This window comes from Nycticebus coucang, chromosome 18 (assembly GCF_027406575.1).
Source record: "Nycticebus coucang isolate mNycCou1 chromosome 18, mNycCou1.pri, whole genome shotgun sequence".
Classification (NCBI taxonomy): Eukaryota; Metazoa; Chordata; class Mammalia; order Primates; family Lorisidae; genus Nycticebus; species Nycticebus coucang.
In genome coordinates, this window is record NC_069797.1 from 37,732,438 (window position 1) to 37,747,939 (window position 15,502).

Consider the following 15,502-nt stretch of genomic DNA (forward strand, 5'->3'; position numbering starts at 1 on the left):
CTGGATATTTTTATATTGGAACTTTCTCTGTTCTGTAGGCAATGAATCTTTAATACTTTGGGAAGTAATTTGATTAGTCAGCATACACTATATAAGATTCTGACCTTTGAGAAATTGGGAACCTAGCTCCTCATTTATGTCTCACTTTTTTTGTCTCCTACCTTTTCATGCAGCTGTATGACTTTGATTTTTAAAATCTTCCCTCAAACTCTGCGTGCACTCAGCCGGAAAAAACCATCCCTGTTCCGAGACCAACATTACTGGCCTGATACAAGACAATATAGCCGGTGGTCAGAAACAGATCTGCTTCCTGGACACTACCTCCTCCAAAGAAGAAAGCCTGTTCTGTCATTCCAGGGAGGACATCTAAAACGTGCCACCTGCCTTGTTTTCTTGCCAGGGTCACATGTGGGACTCTGCAGTGGCCCCTATGAGATGGCTGAGCAACGGTTCTGTGTCGATTATGCCAAACGTGGTACAGCTGGCTGCAAAAAATGCAAGGAAAAGATTGTGAAGGGTGTTTGCCGAATTGGTAAAGTGGTGCCCAATCCCTTCTCAGAGTCTGGGGGTGATATGAAAGAATGGTACCACATAAAATGTATGTTTGAGAAACTGGAGCGGGCCCGGGCCACCACAAAAAAAATCGAGGACCTCACAGAGCTGGAAGGCTGGGAAGAGCTGGAAGATAATGAGAAAGAACAGATAACCCAGCACATTGCAGGTGGGGTGAAGGAACAGTTCTCATCTTACTAGTGCTGAGAAAAAAAGGGATATGGAAAATAGAGTTCAGTTTTTTAAATTTTTTATTTGGAAATAACTTAAAACTCACAGAAGAACTGCAGGAATAAAAATAGTACAAAGAACATTCATATTCCCTTTACCCAGATTTGCCCATTGTTTGCTTAAGTATATTTGTTCATGTGTTCTCTTGCTACATACACATACATACATCTTAAACCATTTAACATTTAAGAGTACATTATGACCCTTTACCTTAAAATACTTCAGTGTGGGTTGGGCGCGGTGGCTCATGCCTGTAATCCAACTCTAGGAGGTCATCAAGGCAGGTGGATTGCTTGAGCTCAGGAGTTGGAGACCAGCCTGAGCATGAGCAAGATCTCATCTCTACTAAAAATAGAAAAAAAGTAGCTGGGCGTTGTGGTGTTTATCTATAGTCCCAGCTACTTGGGAGGCTGAGGCAGGAGGATCGCCTGAGCCCAAGATAATGAAGTTACTGTGAGCAACGATGATGACACAGCACTCTACCAGGGCCACAGAGTGAGAGTCTGTTTCAAAAAATCAGTTTGTATATCTTGAGAGTAGGATATGTGACAAAAAAAAGGATAAATTTATAAAGGTAATAGCTATACTATCCTCATGTAATGGTGAGACAGATGGTCTCAGAGTGAGACTTGCCAGGGCATCATCATCATCGTCATGTGGAGTTATTGTGTAACTCACAGTAACCTCAATCTCTTGGGCTCAGTTGATCCTCTTGTCTCAGCCTCCTAAGTAGCTGGGACTGTAGGCACCTGCAATGATGCCCAGCTAGTTTTTTTCTATTTTCAGTAGAGATGGGATCTCGCTCTTGCTCAGGCTGGTCTCTAACTCTTGAGCTCAAGCAATCCACCCACCTCGACCTGGAAGAGTGCTGGGATTTATAGGCATGGGCCACCACGCCCAGCCTATCCTTGATATAATTAGTCTACCATCAGTGTACTGTTTTCTCTCAACTGAGTAACATCTTTAAGAGCTTTTTCTTATACCAGTACAGAATCTCAGCCTAGGATCGGATAAGGTATTGCATTTAGTTGTCATATTATTTTGGCCTTCTTTCATCTAAAATAGTCTTTTATCATATTGCATTTTTGAAGGGTAGACTACCCACTACTATCTCTTATCTGTCAATTATTGCCTATCATGGATTGGAGACTTAGGGATTACTACTTTTCCCCCAGAAGCTTATAATTTTTACTGTACTTAATTTGGTACTTATGTCCCATGTTTGGCCAGTTAGGAGCCTCTTTAAGCTGGCCTCTAGAGTGTCTTATACACCTTCATTTTGTTTTAAGAAAAAGTGTGAAAGAACTTCTTTTCTCTCAGGTATAACAAGATGCTTGTGGTCTTACCTTGTGTATGTCCAGCCCAACCCTGGAATCAGCTGTTTCTGAGGACTCTGGGTTTATGTTAGTGGGGAATGGTATTAGAAGCCAAAATCTGGATGCTGTGTGTTCTCATTGTCATGGGGTCTCTGTTTCTAAGCAATCCCATTCAGCAGACAGAGCTAGAAGATACACGCGTGTATATACACATAAACATACATATATGTATATAGGCTATGCATATTTGCATGGATATGCATATTCATGTATGTATGCATATTTTACCTGTTTTGTGCCAGTGACCTTCAAATCTAATCAGTCTTTTTTTTTGATATTCAATGTCTATAAAGTAATAATGCACACCTTAAAGCAAGTATAGTTCTGGTCACCGTAGGAAGAATCAACAGTGGCTTTAGAAATGGGCATGTTCTTTGAAAGGGAAAAAGATTTCTTTTTTCTTTTTTTTTTTTTTTTGTAGAGACAGAGTCTCACTTTACTGCCCTCGGTAGAGTGCCGTGGCATCACACAGCTCACAGCAACCTCCAACTCCTGGGTTTAAAGCGATTCTCTTGCCTCAGGCTCCCGAGTAGCTGGGACTACAGGTGCCCGGCCACAACGCCCGGCTATTTTTTGGTTGCAGTTTGGCCGGGGCCGGGTTTGAACCCACCACCCTCAGTATATGGGGCCAGCGCCTTACCGACTGAGCCACAGGCGCCGCCCGGGAAAAAGATTTCTAATAGAGAAAAGTCTACTTCGCATATACTCTATTCTCATGTTCTCCATCCCAGCCTGCCCTGCCTTAGCTGTTGGCCTCAGCCTTTGTTATTCCTTGACCCATCCCATTCAGAGGAAAAGAAATAAAGGCAGAATTAAATTGTGATGTGACTCAGATAATTAAGCACCTGGAAATTTTTCTGTCTGTGATAAAATAACATGCTTTGTGATCCATCCTCATTTATTACAGGTATTTTGTTCATTTATAACTTGGGACTAATTATATGGGGCTGGGGTAACCCAACTTTTTTTTTTTTTTTTTGTAGAGACAGGATCTTACTGTACCGCCCTCTGGTAGAGTACTATGACATCACACGGCTCACAGCAACCTCTAACTTTTAGGCTTACGCGATTCTCTTGCCTCAGCCTCCCAAACGGCTGGAACTACAGGCACCCACCACAATGCCCGGCTATTTTTTGGTTGCAGTTTGGCTGGGGCTGGGTTTGAACCCGCCACCCTTGGTATATGGGGCTAGCGCCCTACTCACTGAGCCACAGGCGCCACCCTTTTTTTTTCTTTTTTTTTTTGAGACAGAGTCTCAAGCTGTTGCCCTGGGTAGAGTGCTGTGGCGTCACAACTCCCAGCAACCTCCAACTCCTGGGCTTAAGTGATTCTCTTGCTTCAGCCTCCCAAGTAGCTGGGACCTCAGGCGCCCACCACAATGCCCGGCTACTTTCTAGCTGTAGTTGTTTGGCAGGCCCAGGCTGGATTCAAAACCGCCAGCTCCAGTGTATGTGGCTGGCACCTTAGCTGCTTGAGCTACAAGCACCGAGCCAAGGGATACCCAACTTTTATCTATCAAAATACGATTTCTGATTTCCCCCAAATCCTGTTAATTTCTAGAGATTATTATGTATACAATAAGAGGAAGAGAATGTTGATGGAAATTTAAGCTGCTAGGGCAGGTGTGGTGGCTCACACCTGTAATCCGAGCATTCTGGGAGGCTGAGATGGGTGTATGGCTTGAGTTCACGAGTTCGAGACCAGGCAGAGCAAGAACAAGACCCCATCTTCAAAAATTGCTGGACTTTGTGATGGACACTTGTAGTCCCAGCTACTTGAGAGGCTAAGGCAAGAGAATCACTTGAGCCTAAGTTTGAGGTTGCTGTGAGCTATGATGCCATGGTATTCTACCCAGGATAACAAAGTGAGACTATCTAAAAAAAAAAAAAATTAAGCTACTAATAGGGGTAAATGGTAACTGGGTTTTTTGTTCTCAGATCACCTTTCCCTTCCCTCCACTTAATACCATCTTATTTTCAACCACTACTCGAAAGACCAGCCATCAGGCAGCTTTAGGTAGTGACTTACCAAACAAAGCTCTGAGAGCAACTGGTAGAGTCTTCAGAAGTATTCTCAGAGATATTTCACCAAAAGATGTTTTCCCTTCTTTGGGGGTCCTACAGATCTGTCTTCAAAGGCGGCAAGCACACCAAAGAAGAAAGCTGTTGTCCAGGCTAAATTGACAACCACCGGCCAGGTAACTTCTCCAGTGAAAGGCGGTTCATTTGTTACCAGTACCAATCCCCGGAAATTTTCTGGCTTTTCAGGTAAGATAGGGCTAAATTAGCTATTATGGTGCTCCTTTAATTTGGTATCCTATTTAGGGCTCTGGTAAAGAGTGAAAATTCTGTGTAGTCTCTTAATTTGCTTCTCTCTGAGCAGAGACAGGTAATCGCTAATTCTCACCACTCCACTTATATAGTATTTCTTTGTATACTTTAATCTCTTGTATAGTAGAAAGATGTTTGTCAAGACTTTATCCCCTTGAAGTAGTAACAAGTAATAAAAATCTCTTGAGTCAGATTTTTTTTTATTTTTTTGAGATAGAGTCTCACATTGTCATCCTCAGTAGAGTGCCGTGGCATACTAGCTCACAGTAACCTTAAACTCTTGGGCTTAAGTGATCCTCTTGCCTCAGCCTCCCAAGTATCTGGGACTACAGGTGCCTGCCACAATGCCTGGCTCTTGCTCAGGCTGGTTTCAAACCTGTGAACTCAGACAATTCACCTGCCTCGGCCTCCCAAGTGCTAGGATTACAAGCGTGAGCCATGGCGCCTGGCCCCTTGTGTTTTGCTAATGAAAGAATTTTGAAAAATTACATCCCTAAACTTGCCTGAACTGGGAAAGAGGGGAGAGGTTATGCATGAATTTCTCTTCTTAGTTCTTACAACTATTTGTTCAAAGCATTGGAACATTTGTGGAACACAGGGAAGGTAGAAAAAAGGGATCTGGGATCGGCGCCGGTAGCTCAAGCGGCTAGGGCACCAGCCACATACACCAGAGCTGGCGGATTCGAATCCAGCCCAGGCCTGCCAAAACAATGACAACTACAACCAAAAAACAGCTAGGTGTTGTGGCGGGCACCTGTGGTCCCAGCTACTTGGGAGGCTGAGGCAAGAGAATCACTTAAGCCTGGGTGTTGGAGGTTGCTGTGAGTTATGACGCCACAGCACTCTACCCAGAACAACAGCTTAAGGTTCTGACTCCAAAAAAGGGGATCTGAAAGGTGCTGCTGTTTATTGGGAGGCAGTGCAGTCTAGTGATGAATCTCATCTCTTTTAGCGGTGGATCATAGTTATTTTTTTTTTTTTTTTTTTTTTTTTGTAGAGACAGAGTCTCACTGTACCGCCCTCGGGTAGAGTGCCGTGGCGTCACACGGCTCACAGCAACCTCTTAACTCTTGGGCTTACGCGATTCTCCTGCCTCAGCCTCCCCAGCAGCTGGGACTACAGGCGCCCGCCACAACGCCCGGCTATTTTTTGGTTGCAGTTTGGCCGGGGCTGGGTTTGAACCCGCCACCCTCGGCATATGGGGCTGGCGCCCTACTCACTGAGCCACAGGCGCCGCCCGGATCATAGTTATTTGTATGTTGGTAGGATACACAAGCAGTGAAGTGTTAAATTTTCTTCTTTATAATATATATATATACCCATATGGTTTCTTTTATATAAAATATACAATTACTATTTCATATAGAATTACTGTTTCAGAAAATGTTTACTAGAGTATGGGGTAGAGATGGGAGTTGAGAAGATCAGGATCATTTTTTGGCCCTTTTTCATAGATAGCATTGGCATGGCCTCAGCCTAGTTCACAGCAATTGGGCTCAAACTCATGGGCTCAAGCAATCCTCCTTCCTCAGACTTCTGAGTAGCTAGGGCTACAGGTGCCCACCACCACGCCCAGCTAATTTTTGTGCTTTTAGTAGAGACAGAGTTTCACTTTGCTTAGGCTGGTATCAAACGCCTTGGCCTTCTGGAGTGTTACAATTACAAATGTGATCCATGGCACATGGCCTCATGAGACCTATTTTTATGAATGAGAAACTTGAAGTTCTAGTTCATTATGGGGTTAGTATTTGCACTGAAGTCTGACTCCAATACGTAGGCTCTTTTATTATCCTACAATCTGTTGCCTCTTTTATTGTTTGGAGACATTCTTATGATTGATTCAGTTGAAGAAAATAAATAGAGCCAAACTGCTTGAACTCAGAAGTTGTTTGAGAATTGAAGAAGCTTTATGTGTTTGAAAGAAGCCTAGACCCGGGTAAGAAGACTTGGTTTCTGGTCCCAGCACTATTCCTTGACAGCTCAGAGCCCTGAACAAGTCTTTACCTCTCTGAATCACTGTGACCTTGTTCATAAAGCAGAAGTGACCTCTGCTACCAGAGTGACATGCACAGGCTACTGTAAGAGCATAGGCAGCCATATACAGGTGTCTTTTGGTCTCTGCTTCCTTGACTTTATGTATTTGTTTGTTCAAGCTGCGTTTATTTTTCTGTGCCTCATCTACCCCACAGTGTTCTCACAAGGACAATAGGAGATAACATTGCAAAAACAGTGCCTGGCTCTATGGGATTTGTTTTATTTTAAAACACAATAGGCATGGTGGCTCATGCCTGTAATCTCAGCTCTTTGGGAAGCTGAAGCAGGAGAATTGTTTGAGTCTAGGAGTTCCAGACCAGCCTAGGCAACACAGCAAGACCCCATCTCTAATTTTTTTTTCTTTATCCTAGAAGGTTTATTGTTTGGTTTTTCTGTTTGATAGCAGGCCACAGATAGAAATACAGAAAAGTCCTGTTGACAGTAAGGAAGTACAGCATGTATCTGGAATGGTGCCTGTAGTACAGCTACTCGGGAGGCTGAGGCAAGAGAATCGCCTAAGCCCAGGAGTTGGAGGTTGCTGTGAGCTGTGTGAGGCCATGGCACTCTACTGAGAGAATTAGGGAGGAGTCAAAAGAAATAGCATGTTCTACTAGTAACCTTGCTGAACAGTGTCACTTTGGAGACTTTGTCCCTTAAAATCTTAGTTAAGGGCTGCGCCTGTGGCTCAGTGAGTAGGGCGCCGGCCCCATATACCGAGGGTGGCAGGTTTGAACCTGGCCCCGGCCAAACTGCGAATGAACAAACAAACCAAATAGCCGGGTATTGTGGCAGGGGCCTCAGGAGGCTGAGGCAAGAAAATCACCTAAGCCCAAGAGCTGGAGGTTGCTGTGAGCTGTGACGCCACAGCACTCTACCAAGGGTGACAAAGTGACACTCTGTCTCTTAAAAAAAAATATATATATATACACACACACACACATACATATGTACATATATGTATATATAATTTTAGTTAAAATTCCAGGTCAGAGATAAGGATGGATTTTTTTTTTTTTTAATTGTTGGGGATTCATTGAGGGTACAGTACACCAGGTTACACTGATTGCATTTGTTAGGCAAAGTCCCTCTTGCAATCATGTCTTGCCCCCAAAAGGTGTGGCACACACCAAGGCCCCACCCCCATCCCTCCTTCCCTCTCTCTGCTCTTCCTTTCCCCACTCTTCCTCATTTCTCTCTCTGCTCTCCCTGGATTTTTTTTTTTTAGACAGGGTCTTGCTCTGTTACCTAGTCTGTAGTGCAGTGGCATACTCAGAGCTCACTGTAGCCTCAAGCTTCTGTGCTCAAGTGATCCTGAAGTAATCCTCCCGTCCCAGGCTCCTGAGTAACTGGGACTATAGATACATGCCAAAATACACAGCTAATTTATAAAAATTGTAGAAACAGTAGCTCATTTTGTGGCTTGTCTCAAATCATGGTTTCAAGCAATCTCTCTGCTGCCAAAATGCTGAGGTGTACTGACATGAATCACCGTATCTGGGGAAGGATGGATTCATAATTTACAAAGTCTAGACAAGTAGAAGCTTGCATGAGCAGCCACCATACTAATGGCTCTGCCACAAGCTAGCAAATAAATTTGCTGTGTAAATGGTCACAAAGAGGTGAGAGGTTATTCACATTTTTTTTTTTTTGAGTCTCATTATGTCACCCTCGGTAGAGTGCCATGGCATCACAGTTCACAGCAACCTCAGACTCTTGGGCTTAAGCGATTCTCTTGCCTCAGCCTCCCAAGTAGCTGGGACTACAGGCACCTACCACAACGCCTGGCTATTTTTTTGTTGTAGTTGTCATTGTTGTTTAGCATGCCTGGGCCAGGTTCGAACCTGCCTACCTCAGTGTATGTGGCCGGCGTCCTCATCACCGAGCTAAGGTAACCAAGCTGCACAATATTTTTCTGAGACAGAGTGTCACTCTGTCATCCTGGGTAGTGCCATGGCATCATCACAGCTCACAGTACCCTAAAATTCTTTTTTTCTTTTTTTTTGTAGAGACGGAGTCTCACTTTATGGCCCTCAGTAGAGTGCCATGGCGTCACCCTGCTCACAGCAACCTCCAACTCCTGGGCTTAGGCGATTCTCTTGCCTCAGCCTCCTGAGTAGCTGTACTACAGGCGCCCGCCACAACGCCCGGCTATTTTTTGTTGCAGTTCGGCCGGGGTTGGTTTGAACCTGCCACCCTCAGTATATGGGACCGGCGCCCTACTCACTGAGCCACAGGCACCACCAGCATCCTTAAATTCTTGAGCTCAAGTGACCCTCTTGCTTCACCCTCCCAAGTAACTGGAACTACTGGTGTATGCCACCACAACCAGCTAGTTTTTTCTGTTTAGTAGAGATGAGGTCTGGCTGATCCTAAGGCTGGTCTGGAACTCCTGAGCTCAAGCAGTTTACCTACCTCAGCCTCCCAGATTGCTAGGATTACAGGCATGAGCCACCACTCGTGGCCTATTTTTTAAGTGTCTGTAGGAAAGCCTTGCTCATTGATTACCTTTTATTTTGACCAAGAAAGAAATGAAAGGTTGGAGTGGCAAGGGGTGGGAATGTTGGCAGTGCACTGGTGGGATCTAACTTTCTTGGGGGTGTCTTTGTTCTGGCTCTGTCACCAAGGAGGTGAATGATCCGAGAAATCATCTGCCCTTCTCAGACCTCAGTTCCTTCATCGGCAAAAGGACATCAAACTAGATGATCTTTCAGGCTTCTTTCAGATCTAACATCTGTAATAACAGTAATTTTTTTTTTTTTTTTTTTTTTTTGTAGAGACAGAGTTTCACTTTATTGCCCTCAGTAGAGTGCCATGGCGTCACACGGCTCACAGCAACCTCCAACTCCAGAGCTTAGGCGATTCTCCTGCCTCAGCCTCCCGAGTAGCTGGGACTATAGGCGCCCGCCACAACGCCCGGCTATTTTTTGGTTGCAGTTTGGCCGGGGCTGGGTTTGAACCCACCACCCTCGGCATATGGGGCCGGCACCCTACTCACTGAGCCACAGGCGCCGCCCTAATATTTTTTTTTTTTTTTGAGACAGAATATTTGTCACCCTAGGTAGAGAGTTGCTGTGGCATCGTAGCTCATAGCAACCTCAGACTCTTGGGCTCAAATGATCCTCTTGCATCAGCCTCCTGAGTAGCTGGGACTATAGGTGCCCGCCACAATATCCTACTATTTTTTGTTGCATTTGTCATTGTTTTTTTTTTTTTGTTTTGTTTTGTTTTTGAGACCGAGCCTTAAGTTGTCACCCTGGGTAGAGTGCTGTGGCATCACAGCAACCTCCAACTCCTAGGCTTAAGCGATTCTCTTGCCTCAGCCTCCCAAGTAGCTGGGATTACAGGCACCTGCTACAGCGCCTGGCTATTTTTTGGTTGTAGTTGTTGTTTGGCAGGCCTGGGCTGGATTCAAACCCACCAGCTCTGGTGTATGTGGCTGGCAGCTTAGCCACTTGAACCACGGGTGCTGAGCCATAATAACAGTTTCAAATAGACAAACATATCCTTGGATTTCTTACCCCAATTTTTTTTTTTTTTTTTTTTTTTGAGAAGGAGTCTCACTATGTTGCCCTTGGTAGAATGCCGTGGCATTACAGCTCAAAGCAACCTCAAACTCTTGGGCTTAAGCGATTCTCTTGCCACAGCCTCCCAAGTAGCTGGGACTATAGGCACCCGCCACAACACCCGGCTAATTTTTGGTTGCAGTTGTCATTGTTTAGCAGGCCCAGGCCGGGCTCGAACCCACCAGCTTTGGTGTATATAGCCATCACCCTACTCACTGAGCTACAGGCACCAAGCCAGGAGGGCGTTCTTTCTTTCTTTTTTTTTTTTTTTGAGACAGAGCTTCAAGCTGTTGCCCTGGGTAGAGTGCTGTGGCATCACAGCTCACAGCAACCTCCAACTCTTGGGCTCAAGCGATTCTCCTGCCTCTGCCTCCCAAGTAGCTGGGACTACAGGCACCCACCACAACGCCCAACTATTTTTTGGTTGCAGCCATCATTGGATTCGAACCCGCCAGCTCAGATGTATGTGGCTGATGCCTTAGCTGCTTGAGCCACAGGCACCGAGCTGAGGGGGTTATTTCTTTACCATTAAAAAGTTATCAGTCTTTTGGAGATCACTTAACCTGTATTTCTTTACCTGTAAGATTGATATAATGTTATCTACCCCAAAGGGCTATTTGGAGGGATTAAGTGAAGCTAAAGCACCAATAGAATGTCTATTAGTTTCTTTCAATCCCTTTCCTCCTTTTCAGAAAGGCAAGATGAATTCATCTGTGTTGTTTCTCTCTATCAGCCAAGCCCAACAACTCTGATGGAGCCCCCTCAAACTCTGTCCCTAAGAGAAGTCTGTCTTCAAGCAAATGTGACCCCAAGCACAAGGACTGTCTGCTTCGGGAGTTTCGGAAGTTGTGCGCCATGGTGGCTGATAATCCTAGCTATAATACGAAGACCCAGATCATCCAGGACTTCCTGCGGAAAGGCTCAGCAGGAGGTGTGGCCAGGAGTATCCTAAATGAGCTTTTCTTCTAAGGAGCGCAGGGCCTTGGTCAGCTCATGAGGATGTAAATTACACAGTTGCAGAGGGTCCCATGCTTGGTTTAATACATTGCTATTGCTGTCTTGAAATTCTTAATAATTTTGAATAAGGGGCCTTGAATTTGCATTTTGTACTGAACCTCCCTAATTATGTAGCCTTTTTTTTTTTTTTTTTTTTTGGTTTTTGGCTGGGGCTAGGTTTGAACCCACCACCTCCGGCATATGGGACCAGCGCCCTACTCCTTGAGCCACAGGCGCCACCCCAGCCTTTTTTTTTTTTTTTTTTTAAGTTTATTTATTTATTTATTTATTTATTTTTATTTATTTTATTTTATTTTTTTGGCCGGGGCTGGGTTTGAACCCGCCACCTCTGGCATATGGGACCGGCGCCCTACTCCTTGAGCCACAGGCGCCGCCCAGCCTTTTTTCTTTTTTAAGACAGAGTCTCACTTTGTCTCCTTTGGTGGCAGAGTGCCATGGCATCATAGCTCACAGCAACCTCAAACTCTTGGGCTCCAGTAGTTCTCTTGCCTCAGCTCCCCAAGTAGCTGGGACATAGGGGCCTGTCACAACACCCAGCTATTTTTTTTTTTTTTTTTGTAGAGACAGAGTTTCACTTTATTGCCCTCCGTAGAGTGCCGTGGCCTCACATAGCTCACAGCAACCTCCAACTCCTGGGCTTAGGCGATTCTCCTGCCTCAGCCTTCCAAGTAGCTGGGACTACAGGCGCCCGCCACAACGCCCGGCTATTTTTTTTTGTTGTTGTTGCAGTTTGGCCAGGGCTGGGTTTGAACCTGCCACCCTCAGTATATTGGGCCGGTGCCCTGCTCACTGAGCCACAGGCACCACCCAACGCCCAGCTATTTTTAGAGACGGGGTCTCACTCTTGTTCACGCTGGTCTTGAACTCATGAGCTCAAGCAATACACCCGCCTTGGCCTCCCAGAGTGCTAGGATTACAGGGCCACTGCACGTGGCCCTTATGTAGCCAATTCTACTCAGAGCATTTTGGCATCTCTCTTATGCCCTTATTTTGTCCCTAAGAGGCCAGACAGATGCATCCTATTTGACTTGTAAAAAAAGTTCACTATCCATAGGTTTTTGTGACCCATATACGTAGGTTGGAATTGTCTTCCAACTCTGTTTCTTTCATTTATCTAACAAATTGTCACTGGGAATCTGTAATGTGTTTGTTATGGAGCATATGAAGTGAAAGGTATAGCTCTGCCCAGTGGAGTTCTTTCATGGGCTAAAGGTGAGGCAGACGCATAAACCACTAGCCACCTATCTCTATGGTAGGCATGTCCTACCTAGTGACATGCCCAGGGTACTGTGGGAGTCTAGGCAGCCGTATATAGATCTCTTTTGGTTTCTGCTTTGAGTTTATGTATTTGTTTAAGCTTCATTTCTCAAGAAGCGTTCTTTTCTTCTGTCTCCAGATGGTTTCCACGGTGATGTGTACCTTACGGTGAAGCTGCTGCTGCCGGGTGTCATTAAAAGTGTTTACAACTTGAATGATAAGCAGATTGTGAAGCTTTTCAGTCGCATTTTTAACTGCAACCCAGATGATATGGCACGGGACCTAGAGCAGGTCAGAGGAAAGGGAGGGTAGGCCACATTCCAGGTAGGGTTCTGCCAAGCCAAGCACCTGCAGCCTCTTTTTTTTCTGGTTGGGATACATCCTATTTTAGGCAAGTGAAACCCATTGGAACAGCTTTCATGGGGGGTTGCTAAATGTGAAGCTATAACTGTTAATTTCATTTTTCTGAGGACTGAAACTATACCAGTGCTGAACCACAAAAGGCATGGTTCTCAAAAGTCAGGATTTGAGACTTTTCTCTGTCTCTCCTGAGGCGCTTGCTCTGGACTCTCTTTTTTCTTTTTTTACACTATAACTTGGGCTTTACCATTCAGCTTTGGTTTGTTCATGACTCTAGCCCTGGCACTGTGGAACATTTCTGTTCACGTACTCCCATTATCTGATGTTAACAGATTTGTCTATTTGTTCAAATTCTTAAGCAGAAATCAAATTGGCTTAGTGCTGGATTAGTTCTTGTCTCAGCCAAGGCAGGTGGGCAGATCCTATGTTCTAGGGTATGTGGATAGAATAGAGCCTCGAAGAAGTGAGGTACATAAGTTGAGTTGGGACAGGAGCTATGATTGAAATCTCTTGGTTCATCTTTAGTTCTGGGTCTTGGGGGATATACTTGGCCAGCCTGAGGTTGCAACGGTGGCATTTGGTTTTTGGAGACAGGGTGACGTGTCAGAGACAATCAGAGTCTTCTTTGAACAGAGCAAGTCTTTCCCCCCAGCTGCCAAGAGCCTCCTTACCATCCAGGAAGTGGATGAATTCCTCCTGCGGCTCTCCAAGCTCACCAAGGAGGATGAGCAGCAACAGGCCCTGCAGGACATCGCCTCCAGGTGGGAAAGGACAGCTGCCTCAGTCAAACCTGCCCAATGGTGGGACCACACCTATGGTGCATTTTACAAGGGTACATGTTAAATCTACTAAGTGTAGAATACAAATGTCTTAACACAATACCTAAGAAAATGTGGTGAAGGCTATATTAATCAGTTTGATGAAAGTATTTCAAATTGCATATAAAACCAGCACCTTGTACCCCATAATTGCATTAATGTACTCAGCTATGATTTAATAAAAAATAAAAACCCTTGGGAAGGTTTGGGAGTCCAGAGCTCTTCAGAGACCAAGTTAAACATGCCTAATTCCTCTAGGTGTACAGCCAATGACCTTAAGTGCATCATCAGGTTGATCAAACATGATCTGAAGATGAACTCAGGTGCAAAACATGTGTAAGTACCAGCTCCTCTAACAGCCTGAGCTGCTAGCTTCATTTGTCCCAGAGAGTGTCAGGATTTTGGGGTCCTGGTCTGATCTGGATTTGAATCCTCATCTTCTTCCTAGGGGACCCTTCTCTGTCACTTGGCCTGTCTCCACCTCCATTTTCTCAGATGTAAAATAGAGATAACTCCCTTTCTTATGGGGTTGTTAGAATTGACAGTATGGAAATGTTCAGCAAGTAGAATATGAGTTTCTTGCCCACTCTAGCCCCTTCTTCACTCAGGCAGCAGATCCAAGTAGGCAGTGCCTCAAATGAGCTGAATTTTCCAATAGTTTTTTCTCTTCTTGTGAAAGTCATTCTTGAATGATAATAGAACACAACCCCTTCCCTACAGAGTGTGATTTCTTCTGTGAGGACAGACCGATATCCAAAGCTATAAGGTTAAAGGCAGTGATTTTGTTTTGCTTCTGTCCCTCTTGGCAGGTTGGATGCCCTTGACCCCAATGCCTATGAAGCCTTCAAAGCTTCACGCAACCTGCAGGATGTGGTGGAGCGCGTCCTTCGCAATGAGCAGGAAGTGGAGAAAGAGCCTGGCCAGAGACGGGCTCTGAGTGTCCAGGCCTCACTAATGACACCTGTACAGCCCATGCTGGTGAGGAGCACTGCCCTGTCCCTGCTCTCTATGCCTCTCCAAGTGTCACCTCCTTTGGAGTGAGATTTGATAGGGCATGAATGTTGAGATGTCTTACAAGTTGACTGGAGGAGTTTAGGGAAAGAAGAGTGGAAATGCCAAAGGGCATTTCTCCATGGGGATTTAGTGGGAAGACCTGAATTCTAGTTACAGCTATGCCGCCAAAAAGCTGTAGAATCGATGTATTTTTTTTTTTTTATTAAATCATAGCTGTGTACATTAATGTGATCATGGGGCACCATACACTGGTTTTATAGACCGTTTGACACATTTTCATCACACTGGTTAACATAGCCTTCCTGGCATTTTCTTAGTTATTGTGTTAAGACATTTATATTGTACATTTACTAAGTTTCACATGTACCCTTGTAAGATGCACCACAGGTGAAAGTTGTAGAATCTTAAACACATTACTTAGCCTCTCTGGGACTTGAGTCTCCTTTTGTGAAAGATGTCTGAGACTCTTAGGCATCTGCCTAGAATGGTTTATCATTTTACCTGAAGACAGGTAGATATATTAAGAAACTCCTGAGGTTCTGTGACCTGCTACAGAGTACACTGAGCATTAGTGGCAGAGTCAGGTTTCCTATGACGGGTGACTTGGGAAAAATCTTAAGGAATGAAGACTAGTTCTCACAGATCATCTCGGCCCTTTGCTCATTTCATGAGAAATGGAGTTTCCTTTCTGGCATGAACTTTCCTGTGTTACAGGACCCACCACATATGCTTCCATGCCTACTGTGAGCTCATTTGGATTTTTCCAGTGATGCACAGTGGGTTTTTTTTAAACTGTCTTGTATGTCATATTAAAGCTTTGGTTTAGGGTTCTGTGTTTGGGAGAGGGAAGTGTTCTCTTCTTGGTAGGAATATGGGGCAGCCAGCACCAAAATAGTGAGATCTCTATCTCAGGGAAGGGACCCTGTCATTTTCAGTAGTGACCTTCCTG

The 15,502-nt window shown here is 44.8% G+C and overlaps 1 protein-coding gene across 3 annotated transcripts in view; it reads left to right on the plus strand.

The window, feature by feature from the left end:
• Positions 1 to 15,502, plus strand: part of LIG3 (DNA ligase 3) — a 30,000-nt gene that overhangs the window by 2,499 nt on the left and 11,999 nt on the right. For all 3 annotated transcript variants that reach the window (XM_053570986.1, XM_053570985.1, XM_053570987.1), the window contains exons 2-8: positions 174 to 721; positions 4,284 to 4,427; positions 10,821 to 11,018; positions 12,501 to 12,652; positions 13,316 to 13,482; positions 13,798 to 13,875; positions 14,349 to 14,517. In XM_053570986.1, the coding sequence (XP_053426961.1) occupies positions 178 to 721; positions 4,284 to 4,427; positions 10,821 to 11,018; positions 12,501 to 12,652; positions 13,316 to 13,482; positions 13,798 to 13,875; positions 14,349 to 14,517 (1,452 nt within the window). In that variant the 5' untranslated portion in view covers positions 174 to 177. The remainder of the gene's footprint in view (positions 1 to 173; positions 722 to 4,283; positions 4,428 to 10,820; positions 11,019 to 12,500; positions 12,653 to 13,315; positions 13,483 to 13,797; positions 13,876 to 14,348; positions 14,518 to 15,502) is intronic.